This window comes from Pelmatolapia mariae, linkage group LG12 (assembly GCF_036321145.2).
Source record: "Pelmatolapia mariae isolate MD_Pm_ZW linkage group LG12, Pm_UMD_F_2, whole genome shotgun sequence".
Classification (NCBI taxonomy): Eukaryota; Metazoa; Chordata; class Actinopteri; order Cichliformes; family Cichlidae; genus Pelmatolapia; species Pelmatolapia mariae.
Window position 1 is genome coordinate 23,337,262 of NC_086237.1, and position 23,400 is coordinate 23,360,661.

Here is a 23,400-nt window from a genome sequence, read left to right on the forward strand (position 1 = left end):
TATCATAACTCTGGTTTTACGTGGCCTATCAACACAATTTAAAAACTGGTATAAAGTCCACACTTTTCCCTTTTTCAATTGTTCCGTCTGTGCTGCTCACATCTCCAATGGTTGTACACGTTGTCATTAACGTGGCTTCACTCCACATCAGCCACGCTGCTTTGCTCGCTAAAACACCGGTGTCGGCACATAAGAACGCTGTCATAGCCTGTCAACGACGTTGATTAGCTGCGTATATACGAATGTGAATCGCATCATTGGCTGGACTATGGGATAAGGTGGCATCGTTCTAATCCCATACGGGAGCAGCCAGTCACTTACTGACTAACACTGCAAAACAGAATTGTTAACGTATTTATTTTAATTTCAATTCAGGTTAGATTTTTTTTTGTGCGCAACACAGATTTTCTTTGCGCAGAGACCGTGCCAGCAGTGCGCAATTGCGCACGTGCGCAGCTTAGAGGGAACATTGCTCAAGATGGCAGTCTCCTGGGATTTTCATTTACCATACATGAATCTACTTGGAGGCTGAGGGATACTGGTGGCCATCAGTATTTTTTTTTTTTTTTTGTCTCAGAAATGTAGTTTAATAAGCTCATTATTGTCAATTTAGGTCTTTAGTTTTAAGATCTGCCATTGGTACTCCTACTCATGGCTGTTGCGTGATGATCTCTGGCAGTTGCCAATCCACGTGCATGGTGCTGACCTGTGAGTACAGGTCCCACTAAAGAACACCAGGTCCTCATGGAGTCTGTTTCTGACAGTTTGGTCAGAAACATGCACATCATCAGCCAGCTGGAGGTCATTTCGTAAGACTCCTGTTGCTCCTCACGTAAAGGAGCATTTGCTGGTCCTTCTGCTGCCCTACCCTACTTGGGTAACAGCCTGTCATCTGCTATCTTCTCCAAAATCTTGAAACTGATGGAAGATAACTTCATAACAACTTCAGAATCTCTTCAGACACTAAACGTGTGTGAGCAGGTAAGACTCCCAAAAATGTATCTTTCAAGCCAATGCAGAGACACTGATTCCTGCTTTTATCTCCTGCAGGACTGTTTTACTGCAATGCTCTTCTTTCTGGTCTTCTAAAAACTCTTTGTCACCAACGCAGCTGCGACTGCACATCTGATGATAAGAACCAGAATAGCAGCCCATATTACACCAATTTTAATGTGTCTGCACTGGCTCCCAGTTAGTTTCAGAGTTTAAGAGCCTTTTACTTGTTTTTTAAGACTCTCACGAGTTTAACGCCTTATCTTTCAGATTTACTTTTACACTTTGAGCCTTTCAGAAAACCTCAGGTCCTCAGATAGGAGAAATTAATTCTCATGGAGAGCCATCTTTCAGCTTTCATGCTCCACATTTACGGATTAGCTTTTAGAGTTTTTCGTTTGACTTTAAGGTTTTTGTGTCTATGTAATTATTATTTTTATTTTTTTTACAGATATATTTTCATTGCAGTCTTTGTTTACATGTTTATTTCTCTTTTACTATATTTTATTTTTTCACCTTAGTTTCTTTTATATTTACTTTTGGTTTTTTTCCCCCCAATCTCCAGTGTTTCTATATGACAGGAACAGTTGCTGGTCCTTCTAGTCTAAGGTCTATAGCACATTGAATGACGTACATTATTTTTACATACAGGGTTTATGTTTTTTCTGTTTTCCATGCCCCGCCCTGGGATTAATAAAGGATTTAGATTCCGTTACCACCTGCGAGATTGTTCCCTTTCAGTGCACGTGTTGTCCCTTTTCATTTGTACCAGAGCAGGTGAAATGGATCCACAAAGGTTTAAGCTTTCTGATGTTTAACTGATTTTGTCCTATAAACAGTCAGCTAAACCTAAGCCTGTGTTGTGTTTAAGAACTGCCAGCAGGGGGAGCCAGTGCAAAAGAAAAAACAACCTTCCTGTGAACAAACCAGCTCTATTGTATTGTTTTCTTTATTGCAATAAATGTAAGAAAGAATATAGTGAGTCCAACACACCTTATAAGTTGTACTTTTAGCTTTTTTATTTATTTCAGTCTCAGCAGTGAAAATCTGCATTCATAAAAATACAAGTTCTAAATCCAAACGCTGAACAAAAGTATTTTAAACACACTGCTACTATAAACAATGATCGCAGCCAGCGCACAGACACTTAAAATAACGGAGCAGCAGTAACTAAACATTACCAGTGATAGGGATCCAGCAATAATAACAAAACAAGATGCTCTGGAGAGATTGGATCATAACAAACAATGTAGTAACGCAGTGAAAACTACCATTGCAAAATCTTGATGATGTCTAACGTTTTTAATTATTCTCAAGCAGTCATTTTAGTCCTGTTTTTTTTTTAAGACACAAAAGCCTCAGAAGGGGAAACATACAACAGGCAACCATACACATGCAATTGTGTTCTCGAGTGTTTTTATGTGAACACCTAAACTTTGGACCGTTTCTATTATCTACTCCATTCCTGTGTCAACTCTAAAGCATCGCAGTGCGCACCTCAAATGTGTCAATCTAATCTAGACCTCTTCAGCTACACTGCAAAGACAGATTTTTATATTTATTTTATTTTTTCTGAACGCGTCTGTTCTGTGTTGCGGCAGTGCTATTTTGTCCTGAGGACTAAACTACTGTCTCTCGTTCATCCTGAGAAGACTCTGGAAAATTTCCTGTCACTCCTTAACCTGTGAAAAAAAACAGCAAGTCTTCTTTTTCACGTCTTCCCGGGACCACCATCGATGTTTTCAAATCGCATTTACCTGTCGGCTGAACACGAAAAACAAATCTCCAGGAACATTATAAAGGAAATACATTCAGAAGTATCATGCTAAGGCAGTTTTTTGAGTTATAGGCCTTCCCTTGTCTTTAGTGGGCCTGTTTTACCTCACGCTCCCTCATCCTGTCTCAAGAGGAAGATGACTATTTTTGGACACACATCTGTATCACAAGTGTGCACGCAAGACAAAGCGGTCTTTGTGCGCACAGGTTTCTTGTCTGTGCCTCCCCGCCAGCACAGCCAGCAGGTCACTACAATTCAAAATAAACCAGATATCCATCACATAATCAAACCTCCCTTGAAAAGCAAAAGGTTATGAACATTTTCCCCGTTCCAAACAACACCTCTTTACACACTGGTGTCATTACATATTATTATAAACACTGACTTGATATTCTTATTGTTATTTAAGAGAATAGCCCTTATTCTCTTGGCTATCAAAAGTATCAGATATGAACATTAAAGACCTCCAGACGTGCTCATTAACAACAGATCCACTGTAATGGGTTTCTAGTTGTTAAGGCTGTGTCCACTGTGTGTCAGCTTATCTTGTTTGTGCCTCATGTGTTAAGAAAAAAGGACAGAAAGGACACAGCCTCATTCAGTTCAAGTCTCCGGAGACAACACTGCCCCCTGCTCCTTTAAAATAGACATTACTCAGGGAGGTGGAAAGGAGAAACAGGGAGATGGGAGTGCTTTGGTCCATAAAAGAAAAGAAAAATCATCAAGAACTAGATGCCCGCTCATGCTCCAGGGGTACCGGCTTGCTGGGCCATGAGAGGGCCTCCGCCATCCGCGTCGTCCTGCACGGGAGTGGTCTCATGCTCTGCTGTGATAACAATGGTGTTTTCATCTACAAGCTCACAGGTGGGATTGGAGAAAGCCGACAGGGGCAGGGTGATCCTCTGCATCTCACGCTCATAGACCCGCTGCTCGTGCTGCTTCTTCAGGTCCCGACCCCTAAAGGCAAACACAAAACATAGATCGGTTATGATATCTCTTTATATATAGTTAACCCTCAAAAGATAAAGCTGCAATAACTGATTTTTCTAAATGGATTTTTGTTAATTAACAGCAGCATTTGTTCATTCTCCCTTTTAACTCTTAGCTATCATGCAAACAACCAATCACAGTCAAGTCTTGTTTTGTTTTCAGCATTGTGAAAATATCTATCATTCACATGCACTCAGAAGCCTTGTCGCTGATCCTACACACTGTATTTCTGGGCGTCACCCAAGCAGCATATTCATGATAAGGGTCTTCAGAGAGCATACTGTACGTAGATAACACAGCCTGTTACACGAAGCGCTGCATTGTCAGCAGTGGGACAGATGGCCAGAGGAACCCAGAACTCACAAGCTGGCAGGGAGTTTATCTACTCCAAGGCAATGCAGCGACAGGAAGCAGCACGAGGTGACCTTCTGCTGATATGAAGCCAAAACAGGCCAATATACCCCTATCTGCCTGCTCCTGTGCTGTCTTTGCTCTGCCTTGAAACACTTTATATCACCACAAAGTCTTTAGACTTTTCACAAATTTCCATTTCTTTTTCAGGACCAGAGCGTTAGCGATACTTGAGATGTAAAAAAAAAAAAAAGACTACTTGTACTTAATGCAACAAAATGAATCAGTGCACTCCTGGAGGTAATCCAAATGGATGGTGTTTGGGGTAGAAGGGAAGCCTCGAGGGGATCGGTTTCCTTGTCAATAAGCTATCTATTCCCACTGCAGGCTGTTTCCACTGGGATATAGTGCACAATCTTTGCCTGGAGAAGTCTGGGGTTGAAATCTTTCCTCAGCTCTTCTTTTAGGTGGCATAAGATAATGGAGAGTCACTCCAGGACAGCGAATTGCAAAGAATGTAAGCATGTCTCCCACTCATCAAACCCATTACTGGTGGTGATGCTGCCACTGTGTGCTGAGGCCACTTATAAACCCTTTGACATAATATGCTTCTCCTCCTTATTAGTAATCACTTCCTAATAATAGAAAACGAGGACGGGGGATTGCTAATCAGATAGGACAGCCCAACACAGATCCGGGAGGGCATTTTGTGTTTGCCAAAGGGAACCCGAGTCCCCTCTTTCGTAACATCGGGGCTAATGTTTTGCACGTTACATAACTGTACGGTTCCCTGTCCCATTCAGCCCCTCCTCCACATCATCTGCTCTTTCAAGAATACAAAATAAGTGCTTAAAATAAACTAAAGGCATTTCATTTCATGCCACGTTTGCCCTCATGTTCTGTTGTGGTTTTTGTGAGAAAGCTCATAAAACTGCTGCCTTGCTTCTGAGAAGAACAGAGACCATCGGTAGGGAATCTGTTTAATAGTTGATGGCCTAAACTTAAGAGAACGCAGATAACACGTGATGTCGTGTGAATGAATCATTCCGGTATTCCTCCTCCACCTCTCAAAGCTATCAAAAAAACTACAAGCCGGTTTAAACTGGACGATGCAACTCTGAAGGATCGCATATTGGCTTTATCTCACGTCTAAGTAGCTCACCATCCATGAACAGACAATCCTGAACATCCTCATGCACACAAATCCCTCTGATACTGAACCAGCTGGCTTGCTGTGAGTAAGATGCTCACCTCTTATAGAAGTAGCCCAATGTGATGCTCACTCCAAGGACGATTATAATCCCCATCATGATGATAGCAAGGACATATCCTGAAAAACAAAAGGAGAAGAGGAAAATGGTTAAAACAGAAGACACAGATATATAAGAAAGACTTTCAGCTCCTTTAAAAAATAAACTGTATAATTTATAATTAAAACGTATTCAAGCTGCAGGTTTGTGCACAATGCCAGCATCATTAAAGTACAAAAAAAGCACAGCATACCAATAGTGCCAAGGTCCTTCTTCTTTTTTGGTCCTGTATGCACTCGCTGGCTGATCCCCATCACTGGCTGCAGAGCTGGAACATCGCCCCGCGAAGCTTTGGCTGGCTGAGCGCTCTCTGTGGAGGGAGTGGTTGCTTTTGTGCTGAGGGATTCAGTCTTTGCTGGTACGGAAGAGGTTTGTTCTAAACATACAGCAAAACAACTTTTTAGTGGTCTTTCTCCAAGTCATGTTTTTGCCATATAACAGAAGTAATAGGTTGTTTTTTTGGCCATAAAAAAACTTTTTAGTATACTGAGGATGCTTGCTAATCTGTGAAGGCACTATTAATGCTAAACATGACACAGTGATGTGTAATGTAAAAGTAGTAACAGTTGTTTTGGAGAAACATATGCTGCCATCCAGAATGTGAAGTCATTGTATGTTTGAAAAGGCAAATCCAATGAACTTCCTGCACAAACTACAGCAGCATGTCTGTGTAGTAAAACACTCTGGGTCTGTACTCTGGAGACTGACCAGATGATCAGAGGCAGTCATCCTGAACCTGGAGGCTTCTTCCTGTTAAAAGGGAGTTTTTCCTTCCCACTGCTGCCAAATGCTTGCTCAAAGACTGTTGTTGTTATTTGATGCCATCTAAATAAAACTTAATTGAATCTGGAGCAAAGATGACTCTGAACTGTTGCTCAACACTAAAGCACCTGATCTTCTCAGTTCCCCAAAACCTTCCACGGTGCTTTTTAAGTAGAGATGATGCAACACAGTGGTAAACACACACACACTGCAACTCTTTTGAAATGTATTGCTGGCATTAAATTCATAATGAGAATATAAACAGTCTAAAGGGGGGTTTTAATCAGTGTTTGTCATTTAATGAAATTACAGAATTAGCAAAAACATTTCTGTATATCAGGCGATGTTTTCCATTATCATATGATCAGCTGGTGTTTGTTACAAAAGTTCATTTCTAACCACACAGAATTAATATAGAAATATAAAGTGAGGTTTTATACCAGTCTACCTTTTATCACTACTTTTACACGAAGTACTTCACTTTGACAACCCTAACCCAAGAATATGTATTTATGCTTTTAAAACAGCGGTAATGTTGTGGCATGACGAAAACTCTGAGATTTTTCTCAAAAAACTGTTGAGAATGTAAATCAATAGGGGACTGACGAGCACGTGCCTTTTGGTTTTTTCCCCCCAGTGTACCAGACACAAACAAGCCCAGCACAGCCAACTGCCACTCCAAGAGATGACAACGTCTGCTCTTTAAATCTTTTGTTCCCCGTTTCCTCCACAGAACTTGTTTATCAACTCTGCCCCAGTTAAAAGGCAGGAAGTCATAAACTGATTCAGCCAATTAGCTGCTGTCTCCGTGGGAAAAACTTCTCCTCTGTGCCAATAAGCTCGGTGCTGGGCGTGGTCAACGGCTTTCCCCAAACAGAAGTTTGAGACACGCGTGGTGGTGCTTTGTTATTGTATGACTTTTGTTGGCTCCCCAGAAGAGACGGAGACAAAGGTCACGAGAGATTCCTCAGAGTAGCTTAACAGCGACCAACTGACCTACTACACTCTTAAAAGCAAGTCATCACTGATCCATCTGCAATGAGACTGGAACAAGTTTTAAACATGTGATAGATGGAAACTTTGTTTTTTAAGTGATAAGAGTTTCCAACTTGGCTGCACACTTTTTGCATTGACTAATAAGTTAATAACCTCAAGCTGAGAAGCTAGAAAACATCATTATTAGCAAAAAAAAAAACCTCCACAAAAAACAACAAAAAAAACCTTTCCACTGCAAGGCCAGACAGTGCAGCTTATTTTTGACCATGTTTCTACAAATATCGAATTTGTTGTGCAGATGGCAGTTGTACTGTGCATACAACTCGTAAAGTATTAATAATTACTGCTGTGTATAGGATTTACCAACCTTTGCATGTCTCAAGTGCACAGGATTCTCTCTGAATTGCTCCATCTGGGCCAGCAATGTAGCACCAAGGCCTCTCAGAGGCGTCTGGGTTTCGGCAGTAATTGTGATCTCCAACACCTGCGGGAGGAATGATAAAAAAAAAAATAGCATGTGTCTGATACCGATGCCTTGTAGAAATAAAGGCCAATCTCTGCGTGTCTGTCCCCACTGGGTGGATTCATTAATCATTAACACTACTTCATCACAGTACAATGAACGGCCTGGTATGAGCACAAACAAAGGAAAAGAGCAACTGGTGCATAAAATAGGCCACTTAACACCATCAACAGGCACAGATGCTGAAAATTCACATCTTTTATTGTATTTCACAGCCTTTCCTCTGATTTTGCCATGTCAGCACCTCAGCCAAGATGTTCCATGCTGTTTGTTATCCAGCACGGAAACTGTTGTGCCCAATAACATCTGTGACATTTCAAATCTGACTTCATTTTAAGGGGGGCATTAGATCTTTGTACCTTTTTCTGAATCTGGGTGGATTGTAACATCATAGTCCCTTGTAGTATTGGTCCAGATTAGGCAGCTCAGACCTGAGGAGGAGTTCTGTTGTTCTCCTCTGTAGTCCACACCACTGGATCTCACGCAGTCTGAGCGAAACAGCAAAACAACAAGTGAGCGCAAGACATGAACTTATTTGTGCAAAGAAAACGAAAGGATAGAAAAAAATATAAACATTCACTCGGAGCACAGCTTTTACAAAAACAAAAAAAGAAAGAGGAATTCGACACACACATACATAAATATCAGTCTATAAAGCACAAGTTTACCTTTTTGGTCTCCATTTGATGCCCTGCTCTCCACCAGAGCCACGCTCAGGAAAACAACGTGCAAAGAGAAAAACACTTTGCAGAGCTGACGGGCTGATTTCACAGACAGCATTTTCCCTCTACACCAAAAATATATATATATACATATATATATATATTTCAATATATACAAAATGTTTCCGATGGAGGACGAGCCTGTGCTGGATACAGACACACTGCCCCTCTCGCTGCAGTCCCAGCCCTTGTTTTTGTCAAGACGAGCTCTCAGCTTACTTCGTAAACAGCCTTCTGCGGTGGAGGAGGTGGCGGTGGAGGAGGAAGAGGTGTCCTTTGCAGTGCAAACCTCAAGGTCCTAAAGCCTCACCAGATTCCTATGCAAAGCACACACACACACATGCACAATGAAGAGCATACCCTGAAAAATAGTACGTGCAGCCGTGATAAGAGATTGTTTTGGTTAAGCTGTGAGGAGAACTTATTTCTTTCCACCCCCCAACTATCCAACCTCAATACTGTTCCTTAACCAAGACTATTTTCCACACTTACAGCCTTTTCTCTGGTTTCCTATAAATAGCTGCTCTACTTTTCCATTTCCATGAACAAAAAAACAAATTAAAAACTTTTCCATTTTAATCCCTCTCCAATTGCAAGGTCTTATCTGGCTCTAACTACTTGGTGCATTTATCCAAACTCACTCTTCCTGTTTCCCATGCTTCCTCTCCACCCCAGGAGGCCTTCTTTTTTCCCCTCCCCCCTTGTTTTTTTTCTTTTTTAGCTGGATTTGGTCAGAAGTGGACTCTGCTGAACCTAATAAAGCAGGGCTGCCAGTTGTCTCTTCCTGTGCACAGGGAGCTGTATGCTCAAAGCAGAGTGGAGGCCTGTGCCATTGTTGGCTGACTAATAAAGAGGGCAGCCAACCCGTGACTCAGTCAATGTTCACTCAGCCACTTTCAAATATATGCTTACTCAGTTTTCAGGCAATCACCAGAGCAAACAGTGAACATGTGTGCCGTATGCTCCAGTACACTCTGGCCTCTCTGGATCTAATCATTTTGTCTCATTGAGACTATCTATGTCATAAGCACGAGCATATGTTAAACACTTTCACTTTTTATCAGCATGACTTTCTCCAGAAATGAGCTGCTGTAAAGAATTCTTCTAAGAAATTTCTCTCCATTGTGGTAAGGAATCAAAAAGTCAACATGACCATTCGATTATAGTTTCTCCAACCTGATGAGGAAGACTTCATTATCTTGAGAAACGTGTCTGAGCCCTATCTGAAATCGACTAAATTATAATAAATATGCCCTGTTGGAGATTAAATGAAAGAAATCTGTTAAAACACATGTTGGCATTGTCTGCATTCATCTTTGTTCTCCTCCACAGAGACCTGCTGCGCTAAATGTTCACATTAAAAGTCTAAATCTCCTGAAATATTCCAGTAAACATCGGCTCATGCATATAAATTAAACTACATAAAGCTAAGCTGAAGATGACTAATTCATCAAGATGTCAACTTTTTGTCATTTTTATTTGTTTACTTATATTTGAAAATACTGAGCATACCAAAATACAATACAGTTATAGCCAAAATCTGAGTCATCTGAAGCTTTAGGCTGTGTGAGGTTGACCATTCACATTGACAATCCAGATGCCTGTGACTAATATTTGATGATTTAAAGGTTTGGAAAATAATAGTAAGCAGCGCTAATCATATTAATGACTAACACTTTTCCAAAGTATCACCCTTAAAAATGTTCTTGATTATATAAACTGCATAAGCTATTTTTTTAAATCAAGATACAAGAAACTCTCATTTCAGATTTCATATAAGATTTAATTCATTATAAAAAGAAAACAAAACTAAGTGTGGGTATTTTCTCACCGCAAAAGCAAAGATCAGCTGGGTACCTGTGATACAACAGTAGAAAAACACGACGTCCAAACAGTGCAGTGCACATACGTCTGTATTTATTTACACATCACATAAAAGGGGCTTCGCATACATGGTCTTGTTTCATGTTGCCATAGTTAATCATTTCATTAGCAAGGGCACGGGCTTACTGAGAACCCAGAGACTGTCAGTCACAAAGGCCGACAGAGGCTTTTCTTAAAGCAGATGGTCATTTTCCAGTTTCATGCACACTTTGCCTCCAGGAGGAAATCTCCAACCATCATGACCTTAAACTCACTTCTCATACTTTGTTTTCAAGTTTAAGGGGAATAAAGGAGTGTTCAGTCAAAAAACACAATTAAAATAGCTTTTCATTAAAAGTACACTTTTATTTTCAGGCATGTTAAAAAGCTTTCAAGAGTTAAAATAACAAGATTATTAAAAAGTAGGAAAGTAAAGTGTGCTTAAAACTAAGGAAGGGAAGCATGGTTTTGTTTTTGTCTGCAGCTGCAAGCTGTAGGCACTATTTAAACTCTTAAAGGATTCTAGATAGAATGATTATGTTTGTCCAAATATGGCCCACACACTTGTGTTCTCCTGCTTCCATTATTTAAAATGACCCCGTATCAACACGGCCCACACACGGTTTCCTTTGAGGCGCATGCTAATCTCACAGTACTCAGGTGTGGATTTTGCCATGGCTCATAGAAGACACATTGCATAAGTTTAATCTACGAGCCATTAATACAAGCTTATAGTCATTACTGTTGCATAACCTAGATGCACACAAGTGCAGCGCTTCATATATGCACAGTGCAAGCACATATAGAGGTAGATTCAGATACAAATAAACTGATAATGCTGCACTACTAATCATGTCCAATCACAGCATGTACACTCGCTTTGATGTCCCTGTTTATCTAATAACAAGAGCTGCCCATCTCAAACAAAAGCGGTGATGTAAGACTGCTCAAGTGTGCGGTCTGTTGCAGGGCAACCGCCGGCTCTCAATCACATTCAAGTCCATAATCATCAGCCCTCATGTGGTTGGAAAGGGAACACTTATCCAGGCAGAAGGCCTCTAATGGAACAATAAACCATGCACTGTATTCCCCTGGTGGGTAGCAGGCAGATAATTTCTCCAGATGCTGTTGCATTACATCACTGCATCACTCTGAGCCTCACTGCTGTCAATGCTCAGACACAGCAAACTTGTAGCTGAGAAACTGTTTATGGTGATCAAAGACAGACCTGCTATTCTAGTGACTGTAGCTCTACAAGAAATGAACCAACCCTCAGAAAATGTTACAAAACTTTATTAAAAGGCATTGTGTCATTAACATCCCTCTAGAGATTAGGAGGAGCAGCTGTTTTCTTTTTCTTTTCTTTTTTTAAGCTTATGTGCAGTGGGCATGAAGAGCCTGGATGGTCTCTTTTCTGTAGAGCAAATAGTATAATGCCCAGAAGTGGTAGCAGCTCTTACATAACCTTGTACTGCAGCATCAGGATCCGCAATACTCATTCACGCCTTGGGCCTTATACGAGTATGCCATCATCATCATTCTTCAAGTGTCTCCAGGTAATTTTATCCACAGCCACATCAGCCAAAAAGGCTCTGCTCATTGAACGCTCTGTCATAGTGGCAGCTCTCCAGCCACAGCAGCTGTCAGAGCAGAAGGAAAGTGGACACCGTTCTGAGTGAGTAGACTACAAACGTCCTGTAAATGCGTGTTCACGGATAAAGGATCACAAAGGTGTTGTATATAATTAGATGTTTTCAGTAGTCGGAGGAGGAAGGCAGCCCTGGTCAACAGGCCACACAGGGTGCTGTGGAAACGGGGGTCTACAAGGAGAGCCAGCCAAATGGGGGTCAATGATTTAGCTATAGAAAGAATAAATAATTAAATTATAACATTGAAAATTCACAAATATACAAGAGTATGTATATTGAGTTTGGCATGCTAATGTGGCACCTGGCTGGACTTCTTTGCAGACTGCAAGGCCGTCTACCACCTGTGCAGCATTGTCCTGTGCCCATGAATTCAGGCTCCGTGCCAGAGAAGAGGATTGAGAGTACTTTTCAGCCATCTGTAGCAGGTAAGGGAGTACATGCACGGACATCACAGAGGGCTCTGCAAACACATTGGCCTCATCCTGCTCATACAGACTGGAACACCTGAGAGTGGGAGCAATAAGCCACACGCAGTTAATATGGTTATATGGTTACGTTTGTACAAATGCATTGATTTAGTGATGAAACGTACCCCTCCACCGAGGCCTGTCTCAGCACAGATCTGAGGTCAGACTGAGGGAGGTGACACATCAGCACCTCCAGTGTGCCAGGAGCATCCCAGCACTCCTCTAGCAGCACATCCAAGAGGAATGGCAATGCTTGATTGACCTGCATAAGGTAGACATTCCCCTGGCTTTGGCCTCTTCTTGCATGGTGGAGCACGGAGGCGAAACAAGCCGCTTTAATCCTCACCTCCTGGCTTTGGTCCTGCAGCAAGTAAAGGCCTGTGTTGATCAACCTAGGAGGGAAAGATTCAGTGTTCTGAAGTCTTTCTCATCAGAGTGCATCACCTGACGACATGCTTTGACTTCCTTAATACCTGATCATAATGGGAACCAGAGTGCTGTGTTCTTTCATTGTGTGGCTCATCAGTGGCGCTCCAGCCACACACAGAGCTTCAGCGCATGCTATCCTGAGCACTTCAGGGACATCTGGGGCCCAAAGGCATTCCAAAATACCACACCAGCGCTGGATCATGGATATCTTTAGACTGATTGACAAAAGAAAAGAAGAAAATTAGGGCTGCAGTGAGACGTACTCCAATATGGGACTTAATAAAGAAATAAAGTGGGGCAATAAAATGTGTAAAAACCTGGATTGTGGCCAATGGGAAAGCAGCAGGCTAGCAGCAGAGAAAGCCTGGGATAGAAACTCTGGCCCGCCTCTCTGGTCCTCCAGGTTCCCAAGCAGCAAATCCAGACACTCAAGCAGAACTGGCTCTTCCAGTGGGGCCAAGAGCACAACACGCTGGGATGAAGCAGTATCACCTCTGGCCATCACTGCTACCAGGGCTGCGAGGTAGCTCCTGCAGTACTCCACACTGCGGCTCAACAACGCCTCCTTTAAATTTGCCTGGAAGTGGATTTGATTGTAAGACGTTCAGGTTCTTTTTTGTCTTTTAACAGATAATTTCTCTTTATTTTCAGTTTACTGAATGGAGTGCTTGTGCATTGTTACTAAATCAGATAAACAGGTAAAAAAAAAAAAAAAGAAAACTGCTGGAAAATAAACACCAAACCACAAAATAATCATCTTTCCCACTGTCTGCAGATAATCAGGATCTTATTGGATCTTTTTTAAAATGGGTGAGTTACACTTGCAGGAAACAATGCAGGCGGTTGATTTAGCGATAACATAACACACAAGTGATATAAAGGGAATATATCCTCAGCACGACTGTACTAGAGTCGCCCTTTTTCCAGATCATAATAGTGTACGGGCACACCCTTTCTTATGCCAGCTGTCAACCTCGGCTGGCATTATATTTAAGATTATCTTTGGCTCCAAGGTTTCCTCTCATTGTATTATAAGGAGGTCGTTACAAAAAAGCTGCTCGGCTGGTTTTGGGAAAGTCTGCTTTCTTTGTGTTGCCTCAAGTGTAGGGAACAAATCACGTTTTACCTGCAGCACCCTCTGGATCACTTCTTTCAAGCCAGTCTGCAGCAAACTCTGCCCATCCAGGACCCATGCAACCAATGTGAGCCTAAGATCAGGGCTCGCTGAAGAGAAGTTCTCCCAGATTTTGCATGCCCACTGTTGATCTGCACATAGAAAGTGAATGGCTTTTTCATGGAAGGATGACACCCCAACCTGTGGAAGCAGGTATAGACAGGCTCAATACAGAACGGATTAGGCAAAAACAAAGAAAGACTTGTGGTAAAAGCAGCTGCAAATATATTTTCTGAATCAACTTGATACTGAGTGACTGAGTTCAAGAGAAGAATACTTAAAAAAAAATGTAATTATATCGATGACAGTCACATTTGTGCTTATTTTATATAAAATGAAGGAGCTACATTTGCACCAGCCACATGTATCAGGCTTTGGAAGACTTAGTCTGCTTTTATGGGCCCAATAAATGGGTTAGTAGTTCACACACCTGAAGACTCTGCTGAGGTGTTTGGAGGTCACGCAGGAGTGTGCTGCTGAGATCTGAAAGGTAGGTCTCACAGCAGAATCTTCTAAGAGCATCTACCACATCGAGATAGACTGCTCTCACCAGGGGGCAGCGTTGAGCTTCAGTCACCATCCACAGCGATGCTATTATCCTGCTCAGCACCTCAAACAGGTCATCTGAAGGGGCGCTGCTAATGGAAACACAGCAGGATTTCAAAACCCGACATTCTGATGAATGAGCAAAGCCCTTTAAAAGCCTGAAAGTGTGAGATGAAAGAATAAAGAGCTCTTTTAAGTCTCACCTGTTGCCCCAGAGAGCTCTTTCTAGAACAGCTTTGATCTGCAGCAGCTGTCCATGGAGCCGGTTGTGAGAGCACTGCTGCTGTGGACTGGGAAGTTGAGATGTCAGGTTGATGAGGATGTTCATGTACTCGGAGGGGGGAGTCATGGCAACCAGAGCCTTTGAGGCCATCATTCTCACACTGTAAATCGGACTGGCAGACAGCTGGAGTAAAGGAGGCAGGAAGTCTGACAAAGTTCTGGAAGAAAGGAGGAAAGCCAGGAGATTCACTTAATTAAATATTACTCAATAGAGATTTATTAATGCGCAACTAACATATACCAGAAATGTATAAATGAAACAAAATGCTGACCTATACAAGGAACATTTTGATGAATATACTTATTTTTATTCTTGTCAAGAATTCCAGCAAAATGAGATTGCTGCCAGGAGTGGTGGGCGATTTTTTATTTTTACACTCTGCTCTGTTTTAAACATATTATTTCTAAATGTTTTATTCTTGCTCTCAGTAGTTATGGCAGCTAGCTATAGCTACATATTTACTGTGCAGACATAAGAGTAATATTGATTTTCTTATCTGACTTTAAGCAAAAAACCAAATGTGAAAATTTCCTAAAATGCCTTTCTTAAATCGCTGGTCTTCAGTGACATTGTAAAGTCACTGTAATTCTTCAATCTTACTTCTAATCAAACTGTTTAAGATAAATGTAAACATTACACACTCTGCTGAGTCTTGAACACCGGGCTGGAGTTGGGCTAGCAGAGTGAGAATAGGGTAGAGCGAGGGTTTGAGATGTAACTTGGCCTCATTGGGTGGACCCTCGAGGTCTTGTGCTGACCCTCTCAGCTCGCCCAGGAGGAAGGGCTGGAGTGCAGGATAGTGGAAGAAGAAGGCAGCAGGAGACATAGCATGCTGCGTGGGGCCAGCCTCTTCAGAGGTCGACCGCTGGCCGAGCATTCGTGTGCAGAGAGAACCTGGAAACAGAGGTTATTTAGGGCTGAACTTAATAGCCGTATTCCTCAATAATCAAACTCTGTTTCTTCTTTAAAAGGAAACTGAGGTATTTCTGGCATTTGTACAGATATTTAAAGATGGAGAAAACACAGTAACATGCACTTTAACAAACTAGTCATGATGAAATACTACAAATATATAGTAAAACTAAAACTCCAAATGAGCGAGTGTCTCACTGTAAAGTTGCAGAGCAGCGTTCCTCATGGCCCAGCAAGGAGAGCTGAGCAGAGTGAGTGACAAGATAGCTACATCTGGCGCAAACTGAAGGATAGCTACTCCCAAAGCCGTGCTCCGCACCAGAGCCTGCAGGGTGTGCACTGCACACACCTGTAAGAGGAAAGCACAATTATTCCACCATCTCTGCTGTTTTTTGTTTTGTCTTTTTTAATTACAAAAACCAACATCTTCCCTCTGTAGCTACACACCTGTGGCAGGTCCAACGTTTGGTCCCAGTCATCATTTAGAGGAGTTCTGGCTGTTTCCAGCAAGGTTTGCATACTGTGGGCTAACAGTGGTCTTGCTTTACTTGTTTCCTCTGCAGACAAAATGCACAGGATCAGCATAGGCAACCCTGCAGCCCGCCGGGTCACAGATGTAGAACGAAGGCACTGAACAACCTGCAGTCCCTGTAAACAGAAACGAGTGGAAAAACTCAATCTAAAAGCCAACAATCCATGTAAAGCTTTCAACCCAAGAATGCACCATCACTTACTTTTTTGAGCATTTGGGCTGGGATATCCCTGAGCTCTGGATCACTGCTGCTCAATAGAGAAGCGCAGAACTTTGTGAAACCTATACAGCATCCCTCTACTGCCCCCTGGTGAGGAAAAAATATAGTTTTCATAAAATTAAGAACATCCAGACTCAGTGCCTCTCAGTGGGCTCTATAAAACTTACCCAGTGACGGCATTTGAGAAGAATATTCTTGAATATTTCTGCAGCTTTGATTAGATCCTGTTTTGTTAGAAGGCACTTGCTGGGTTGTTTGGATTGTGTGAGAATTTTCTCCACCAAAGAACCTAAAAATATTCCTATTTCCTAATAAGAAAACAAATAATGCACGTTTATCAAAGTGGTAAAAACATCTTCAACGTTCAGCAATCAGTTTGTGCATCTACATCTACAGCTATACCTTGAGGGAGACCCAGCAGCAGGTGAGAACAAGGCTGTGCTCTTCAGAGAGCAGGACACACTCCTCTCCCTCTGCCTGGCCACCTGCAGATGTTTGGGCTATCAGAGAGCTGATGGCATTTCCCATATCACAAAAGGAAGGCGGTGCATCTAGGACAAGACAGAGTAATTTCTCGCGAGGTGTAGAAATAAATCTGAACTAAGTGAGAAGTGTTTCTGCAGACTGTTCTGTTACCCTTCTCGCTGGCACAAGCCTCCGGATCTCCGTAAAGAACACCGAGCAGCAGCAGAGAGATGTTCTCCAGCAGGCCCAGCACCTCCATGTTCAGACTGGGGTCAAGTGTGTCATATACACTGTTGGGTGTCTCAAGTAAACACCTCTGAAGAGCACTTAGAACACCTGCAACCCAATTCGTGACAGGATTTAAAGGACTGAAACTTTTTTTGAGGTTTATCGTAATTTATCTTAAATGTCTCTCAGTCTCACCATGTATAGGCTTTTCTCTGGCAGCAAGCATCATGTCTGCCTTGGCTGTTAGATAGTGCTCCTCGAGCTCCTTCACCAGGACTTTAACCATGCAGAAGGCCTTTGAGTTACTTTCCCTACTGTTCAGCCTGCAGTCCTCACACTGGTGTATTGATCTACAGTGACAAAAAAAAAAAGTTAATTACTTTTCTTCCTGGTGTCCCCAGGATGGATGTCCCCAGTGGATCCGATCATCACACCACAGTGAATCTAAATAGTCCAATCCGAGTCAAAAATATACAACGAATAAATGTCATCAGTGATGAAAGGCATTTTTAAGCAGTTTGTTCCAGCTTGATGTACGTTACACTTATCAATGCTAAAAACAACGCTCTGTTTTTAGATGTAAAACATTGCATGTCTGGTTTCATAATACTGTGTCTCCTTAGTTCATCTTACCTGTCAATATAAAGAAGTATTTTCAAGCCACAAATGTTTCTTATATAAAAGACTAAACTACACACCAGACTGTCCTCCACTCTCACCCATGACAGCCTGACACGCATCTTTTCTGCACTGTTCTTCAATGAGCAGTGGCAGCTCTGTTTTGAGTGAGCTAGCTCTTATTAAGGTCTTATTTTGAAGCATCACACCAAATAGCGTGAGGTGAGAACAAAGCTTCTGGTACGTCTGTAAATTAAAAAAAAAAAATCACACATTCTTCTAGTGGAAATGTCTTTTTATTTTAGCAACTATATTACTAATCCGAGTTAACCTTGATTTATGTTTTTTCACAGAGTTTGGGTGTTCAGTAACGTCCCCTGCCAAAGAAATCACACTACCTGTGAAGCATTTTCTAAAGTTCCTTTGTATTATCAGCAGGCAATGCAAATTGTTCCTTTGACTGCCAACTGCGTCTACACAACCAGGAGTTTATGTACCTACAGCACCATTTAAAGAATCTTATCATTTCAATTCTCCAAAAGCAAAAAAAGGTCAAACAACACTGTATCATTGGGAAAGCAGTATTAACATATTGCAGGGGACCAAAACACACCGCTGTCTAATAGGCTGTAACTCTTAATTAATTAATAGCTTTGAATCCACATGCAAAAAAAAAGAAGAAATGTAATAAGAACGACAGCCTTTAGAGAGCAGTTCTTACTTCTGAAGGAGGATCTTCATCATCAGTGCTCCCATTTGGGCCTCCTGCACCCGAGGACTGCGTAGAAGCTGTTTAGTTCTCGTATGCAGCACTTCAGTGAGATCATCTAGAAAACTGGGTGGAAAAAATCTCAACAATAACCCAGCAGAGAGCTCCCGAATCTGTGGGGGGGAAGAGAAGAAATTCCTTATATCCAGATTTGATTGATTTAAACTAATTAAAAATTCCAGGTAAGAAATGGCATCTCTACCTCATTTGTAGAATCTTCTAAACAGCTGAGAAGTACTAGCTGTTTCGTTCTGCAGAAGAAATCCCACTGTCCTCTCTGTCTGGCACAGCTAATGAGAGAACTCATATTTGCTGCAAACATGTTCCACAAATATTATTAAAAGGCAAAAAAACAATAAAAAACAGGAGGGGAAAAAAAATCTGTTAAATGTAGAATATCAGCATCACATTTTCCAAACGTACCCGGAGGTTGTCCCTTCTTCCTGTCTGGGCTCCAGGTGTCTGTGCAGGTCTCCAGCACTGCTGAGAGCAACAGCAATGCCGTCTTCTTTCTCTGATAACTGTGTCCTGGTGCCAGATAGGTGTATGGAAGCTGACTCAGCCATTCCACAAATCCTTTATGACACATGAAAAGAAGAAGTCACTCACTTACACACTGTTCAAGCCTGTTTGAGACTTAAAGGGAGGCCTTAAAGGGAGGAGAGTTTGTTTCAAACAGAGGACCACCCGAGTGCCCTGGTGTAGGTTAAATAGGGATTATTTTGAATTGTGAATCATGCAAAGCTACTCTAGTATAGTCTAAGGACGAAAATGGAAGTAGAAAGGTCTCATTCAAAAAAGACCACATATACAGTGTGATAAATGATTTTCTCACCTATTCCCTGATCCAAGAGATCCTGTGTCCTTTCCGAGTGAGAGGATTCTCCTTTCTTTTTGCCCTTCTGTCCTCTGACATATGCCAAACAGCCATCTCTGATCCGAATCAGAAACTTCTTCACTCCAGCCTGAAAATGTTGGCGAAAAGGCGAGGAGTCGCAGTTTAGATTCTGAGGTATGAACGTCCTCATGATCGCCATCTCCTCTGGAGTTGGTGTGTCTTTGGTCTTTGGGCAGCAGCAGAGCAGATTGAGAGCAGCAAGTCGTACTTTGTCATCTGCAGATCCTAGAGCTAGCTGGAGGGTCTCTAAGGTGGAACTACCCTGAAGGGCCCAGGGGGAGTCTCCAGTTACAGCTCGATAAGAGCTCAAGATGCAGGCCCAGGCGTGGAGGTGACCTGGGGTGTATGGGTCCAGGGAGGCCAGCATGTGGTCCACAGCAGAGGGGAACACCTGGAAGGTGCAGGGTAATAACTGCGTTGAACTATTGTTCTGTAGAAGAGGCACTTCAGATGCCAGCGCCTCATGAAGGACAGATTGCCAACGCCGTGCCCAGTGACTCGCCAGATCCAGCTCCGCGTGTGAAGAAGAACCATCACACAGCTCTCGCCTCTGCTGCTGGATCAGACTTTTATAAAGCTCTGACCCACACGGTGCCAGGTGATTAGTAGACAAGCACTTCAGGAGATAACTGGATATTTCAGGACACTGATCCAGCAGCTGAAGACAGGAAGGGCAAAAGAAAGACAGAAAAAGTAAACAAAGACATGACCAATAATGACTAGCTCACAACATTAATTAACACTGTAACTGCCCTTAAATTCTCACCTTGTCAGTACCCAGATACGGCAACAAGGCGCACAGGCGATGATATTTAGCTTTGGCTTCCCAAGGTAGCTTCATTATTCGCTCGAGCAGAGTAAGATAAAGAGCCCTCTTTGTATCACAGAACTGTTTACAGTCCATCTCATAGAGATCCAGCAGCAGAAAAAATGCACTGCGAGCAGTTTCTGACACCCCGTCCACCTGCAAACGCACAGTACGACAACCCTGGCTGTAATATGACTTTATTAACTGAGCAGCTAATATGACATCAACCAAGACGGAATATAAACAAATTTGATTCCAATTGAAGTCTATTTTAAGTCTGTGGTTTTTCAGACATAAAAATATACAAGTAAGTTGACTAATCTACAAACATGGTTACTAAAGAATTACGGAGGAGAGGAGTAGGATATGATAGGATATTTTTTCTGCTCCCCTTTCCTCTGCCTATCCTACTCCTCTCCTCTGTAATTCTTTCCATATTGCCAATTTTGTCTATCGAAGAGTTTGAATATTAAAAAACGTCCCACTTCACTTAATAATAGTAGTTCTGTTCTCACCGGGCTTTCTGCATTGGTCCAGATGAGGTGAATGAGCTGCTGCAGCAGAGTGCGGTTGTCAGGAAGAAGGCGAACATGTGTCACCTTCCACAGATCAGCCAGACATTCTTTCACCTTCTTCAGCCATAAGTTTAACACTGCAACAACACCTCAGGTTTATGTAGGCGACAGAAGTGTTGCAAAGCATGAACAAACAGCTTAGACAGCTACTCACCTTCGAAGGCAAAGTAGTGACAATCCAGCTTCTCCTCGCACAAAGTAAACACCAGAGGAAACAAACCGTGCAGCAGCAGGCGATTCTAAAGAGAAAAGTTTGGTAATGAAAGCAAACACAACCACAATGCATGCTCTGAGGTGGACTTCAGGTAGATTTACTTCTGGGGCGTCCTCATGTGAACTGAGCAAAATGTGAGGTCGACAGCAGGTCAGGAGACCTCTGCACACAGCCAGCCTGCCCACTCCATCCTTCTCTGCAGGGTCGCACTGCACCCGGAGAACACCGACAGCCAGCAGCCAGGGCTCTGAGAAATAACAGGAAGTAGGAGCTATTCAGCAACGAGTGTCCACACACTTACCGTGTGCTGTAGAATCTGTGATAACACATTGTGTGCATAGTTTCTGATCAATTTTTAGACATAGTGCAACATATATTACATGTATTGGCAGATTGTTCACTTGGGTAAATATCTGTTAAAATTCCAGTGCTTGACTTGCTTCTACATTCATGTCACTGTTTCCATACCCAAGTGAGAGACCTGTAGCAGACTCCAGGCTGCAGCTCCTCCAGCTCCGTTCTCTGATGCTGTGTTGATCAGCATGGCCACGGCGGTGCCGGCAAGAAGACGAGTGTCTCTGTTGCAGCACTGCACGACAGGACACAGTCAGCATTAAGCTGTAACAGCTGACATTTATCCCGTAAGTGAGTGAGTGATTAATGAATTCTTTAGAAACCTGTCCAAGTATTATGGCCATAAGGGTCTGCAGGATCTTTTGCACTGCTGGGGCTCTCTGTTCCTCATCCCACACCAGAGGAGCAACTTCACTGGACAACAACTGGAATATCTGCAAACACACCTGCAGAGATTACAGTTCTCCGGTCAGTGACAGAGGTCACGCAGTAAGTTGATGATGATCCATACTGCTCCTCGTGTACCTTGACTGTAATGTAGCACAGCGGTCCATCTCTCAGGGATTCTTGCTGCAGTGCGACGGGGAGTAACTCAGACACTTTGTTCAGCATGGACATGTACGACTCTCTCCACACCTCACGGCCAACAGTGCTGTCTTCCAGGAACATACAAGCTGCAGACAGTGTGTATATACACACACACAAGAACAACAGTTAAGCATGCAAGTTAAAGGTGGCAACTTACTAAAAATAAATGTAAGTTTAAATTTGTTCAGACCTCGCTGCAAATCCTCAAAACACAAAATCTGAAATGAAGACAAGGTCAAAGTTAGCTGCAGTCCTTTTATGGAAATGTGCGACAAACCAAAGCGAAGTGAGGACTCTGTACCTGGTCACTGTGGACTACGGAGTGGAAACACTCACGGGTCTCTCTAAAAACCAGCTGGTGGTCCACCTTTGCTAAATGTTGCAACATCTGTCAAGGAATGAAATAAAGGCGTAAATGTGCCTTTCTGTCTTTAAGCAGCGAACAGCCACATCTGACACAAAGTAAAGCCAACCTGGTCCACTTTGCGACAAGCTGTGGAGATGCCGACCATCTGCAGCTGCGTGGATATGAGTAGCCTGACGAGAAGTGTGAGATGGTCGTTTTCTAAAGCAGACAGCTGTGATTCAGAAAGTTGTCTCAGCAGCTGGACAGCTTCCTCCAAGCAGCGCTCCTTACATCTCTTCACGCCGCTCCTGTTCACGGAAGCGCACTTATTCATTCAAACGTTTCAGAACACCATGCCGTGTTTTGGAAAATAGCTATGTGTGCCTGAGGTGCAGCTGCTACCTGGAGGATTCAGACAGTTTCTGAAGAAACAGCCTCAGAGTCGGGCTGACGTTCTCAGCTGCTTCATTCTCGGAGATCACACAGTCCTGTAGACTTCTCAGCAGCTCTTCAAACCCCAGCATCATCACTCCGAATCCACAGTACAGATGTGTACTGTTTCCAGACTCCCAGCGAGCACGTTGATTTACAGGTCACGTGGCAAGACTCTTCTTCTACTATTTTTTAGAGCAGCTGTCATCGCAGACTTACAGCCACATGCTGCCACCTAGACGCCGAAGTGTTATTGTTGCTATCCATAGATTTTCAAATTTAAAATGTACTGGTTTTAAAAAATAAAAACAAATAAACAATTAAACAAAACAACAACAAAAAAACAAACAAACAGAAAAAATAGTGACAAATTTTTATTATTGGATTTTATGTGTAGTTTTGTTTTGTGACACACACAAGTGTGACACGTCTTTAATTACTGTCCCTTTTGCTAAATATTATATATACTGTCCTCAAATGTTGATCTATATATTGTTAATATTTTAAGTGTTTCTAGTTGATTTTGTGATGTTACTGACGGACTTTTTAGTTCTCATTATTCTGGTACTTTGTATCAACAGAATCGTGGGATTTATTGGAGAAAAA

General features: G+C 42.4%; 2 protein-coding genes and 1 long non-coding RNA gene across 4 annotated transcripts; 1 reads left to right on the plus strand and 2 right to left on the minus strand.

The window, feature by feature from the left end:
- Nucleotides 1-219: 219 nt before the first annotated feature.
- On the plus strand, nt 220-2,690 carry LOC134638468 (uncharacterized). The gene is made up of 2 exons (XR_010095253.1): nt 220-981; nt 1,051-2,690. It is a non-coding gene; the product is annotated as an uncharacterized LOC134638468 (long non-coding RNA).
- pik3ip1 (phosphoinositide-3-kinase interacting protein 1) lies at nt 1,995-9,243 on the minus strand. The gene is made up of 7 exons (XM_063489110.1): nt 9,066-9,243; nt 8,371-8,741; nt 8,062-8,190; nt 7,547-7,663; nt 5,615-5,797; nt 5,363-5,441; nt 1,995-3,727 (listed from the first exon to the last, which is right to left on the minus strand). Exons 2-7 carry the CDS (start codon nt 8,480-8,482, stop codon nt 3,511-3,513), a joined length of 837 nt encoding a protein of 278 aa, XP_063345180.1. The 5' UTR covers nt 8,483-8,741; nt 9,066-9,243; the 3' UTR covers nt 1,995-3,510.
- A 2,655-nt stretch (nt 9,244-11,898) lies between these two features.
- Nucleotides 11,899-23,221, minus strand: si:ch211-225b11.4 (tRNA (32-2'-O)-methyltransferase regulator THADA). Of its 2 annotated transcripts, none has more exons than XM_063490147.2 (31): nt 22,765-23,221; nt 22,490-22,670; nt 22,318-22,404; nt 22,207-22,234; nt 21,954-22,102; nt 21,752-21,874; nt 21,543-21,663; nt 21,176-21,321; nt 21,015-21,099; nt 20,801-20,937; nt 20,244-20,441; nt 19,415-20,135; nt 19,003-19,155; nt 18,782-18,891; nt 18,532-18,692; nt 17,388-17,542; nt 17,136-17,300; nt 16,902-17,050; nt 16,667-16,807; nt 16,482-16,586; nt 16,195-16,395; nt 15,946-16,096; nt 15,477-15,729; nt 14,756-14,992; nt 14,437-14,641; nt 13,959-14,147; nt 13,150-13,409; nt 12,877-13,047; nt 12,529-12,795; nt 12,238-12,440; nt 11,899-12,146 (listed from the first exon to the last, which is right to left on the minus strand). In XM_063490147.2, exons 1-31 carry the CDS (start codon nt 22,887-22,889, stop codon nt 11,899-11,901), a joined length of 5,625 nt encoding a protein of 1,874 aa, XP_063346217.1. In that variant the 5' UTR covers nt 22,890-23,221. The 2 variants fall into 2 exon arrangements, with proteins under 2 accessions (XP_063346217.1, XP_063346216.1); XM_063490146.2 differs by having other exon boundaries at nt 14,437-14,644.
- Nucleotides 23,222-23,400: the final 179 nt, after the last annotated feature.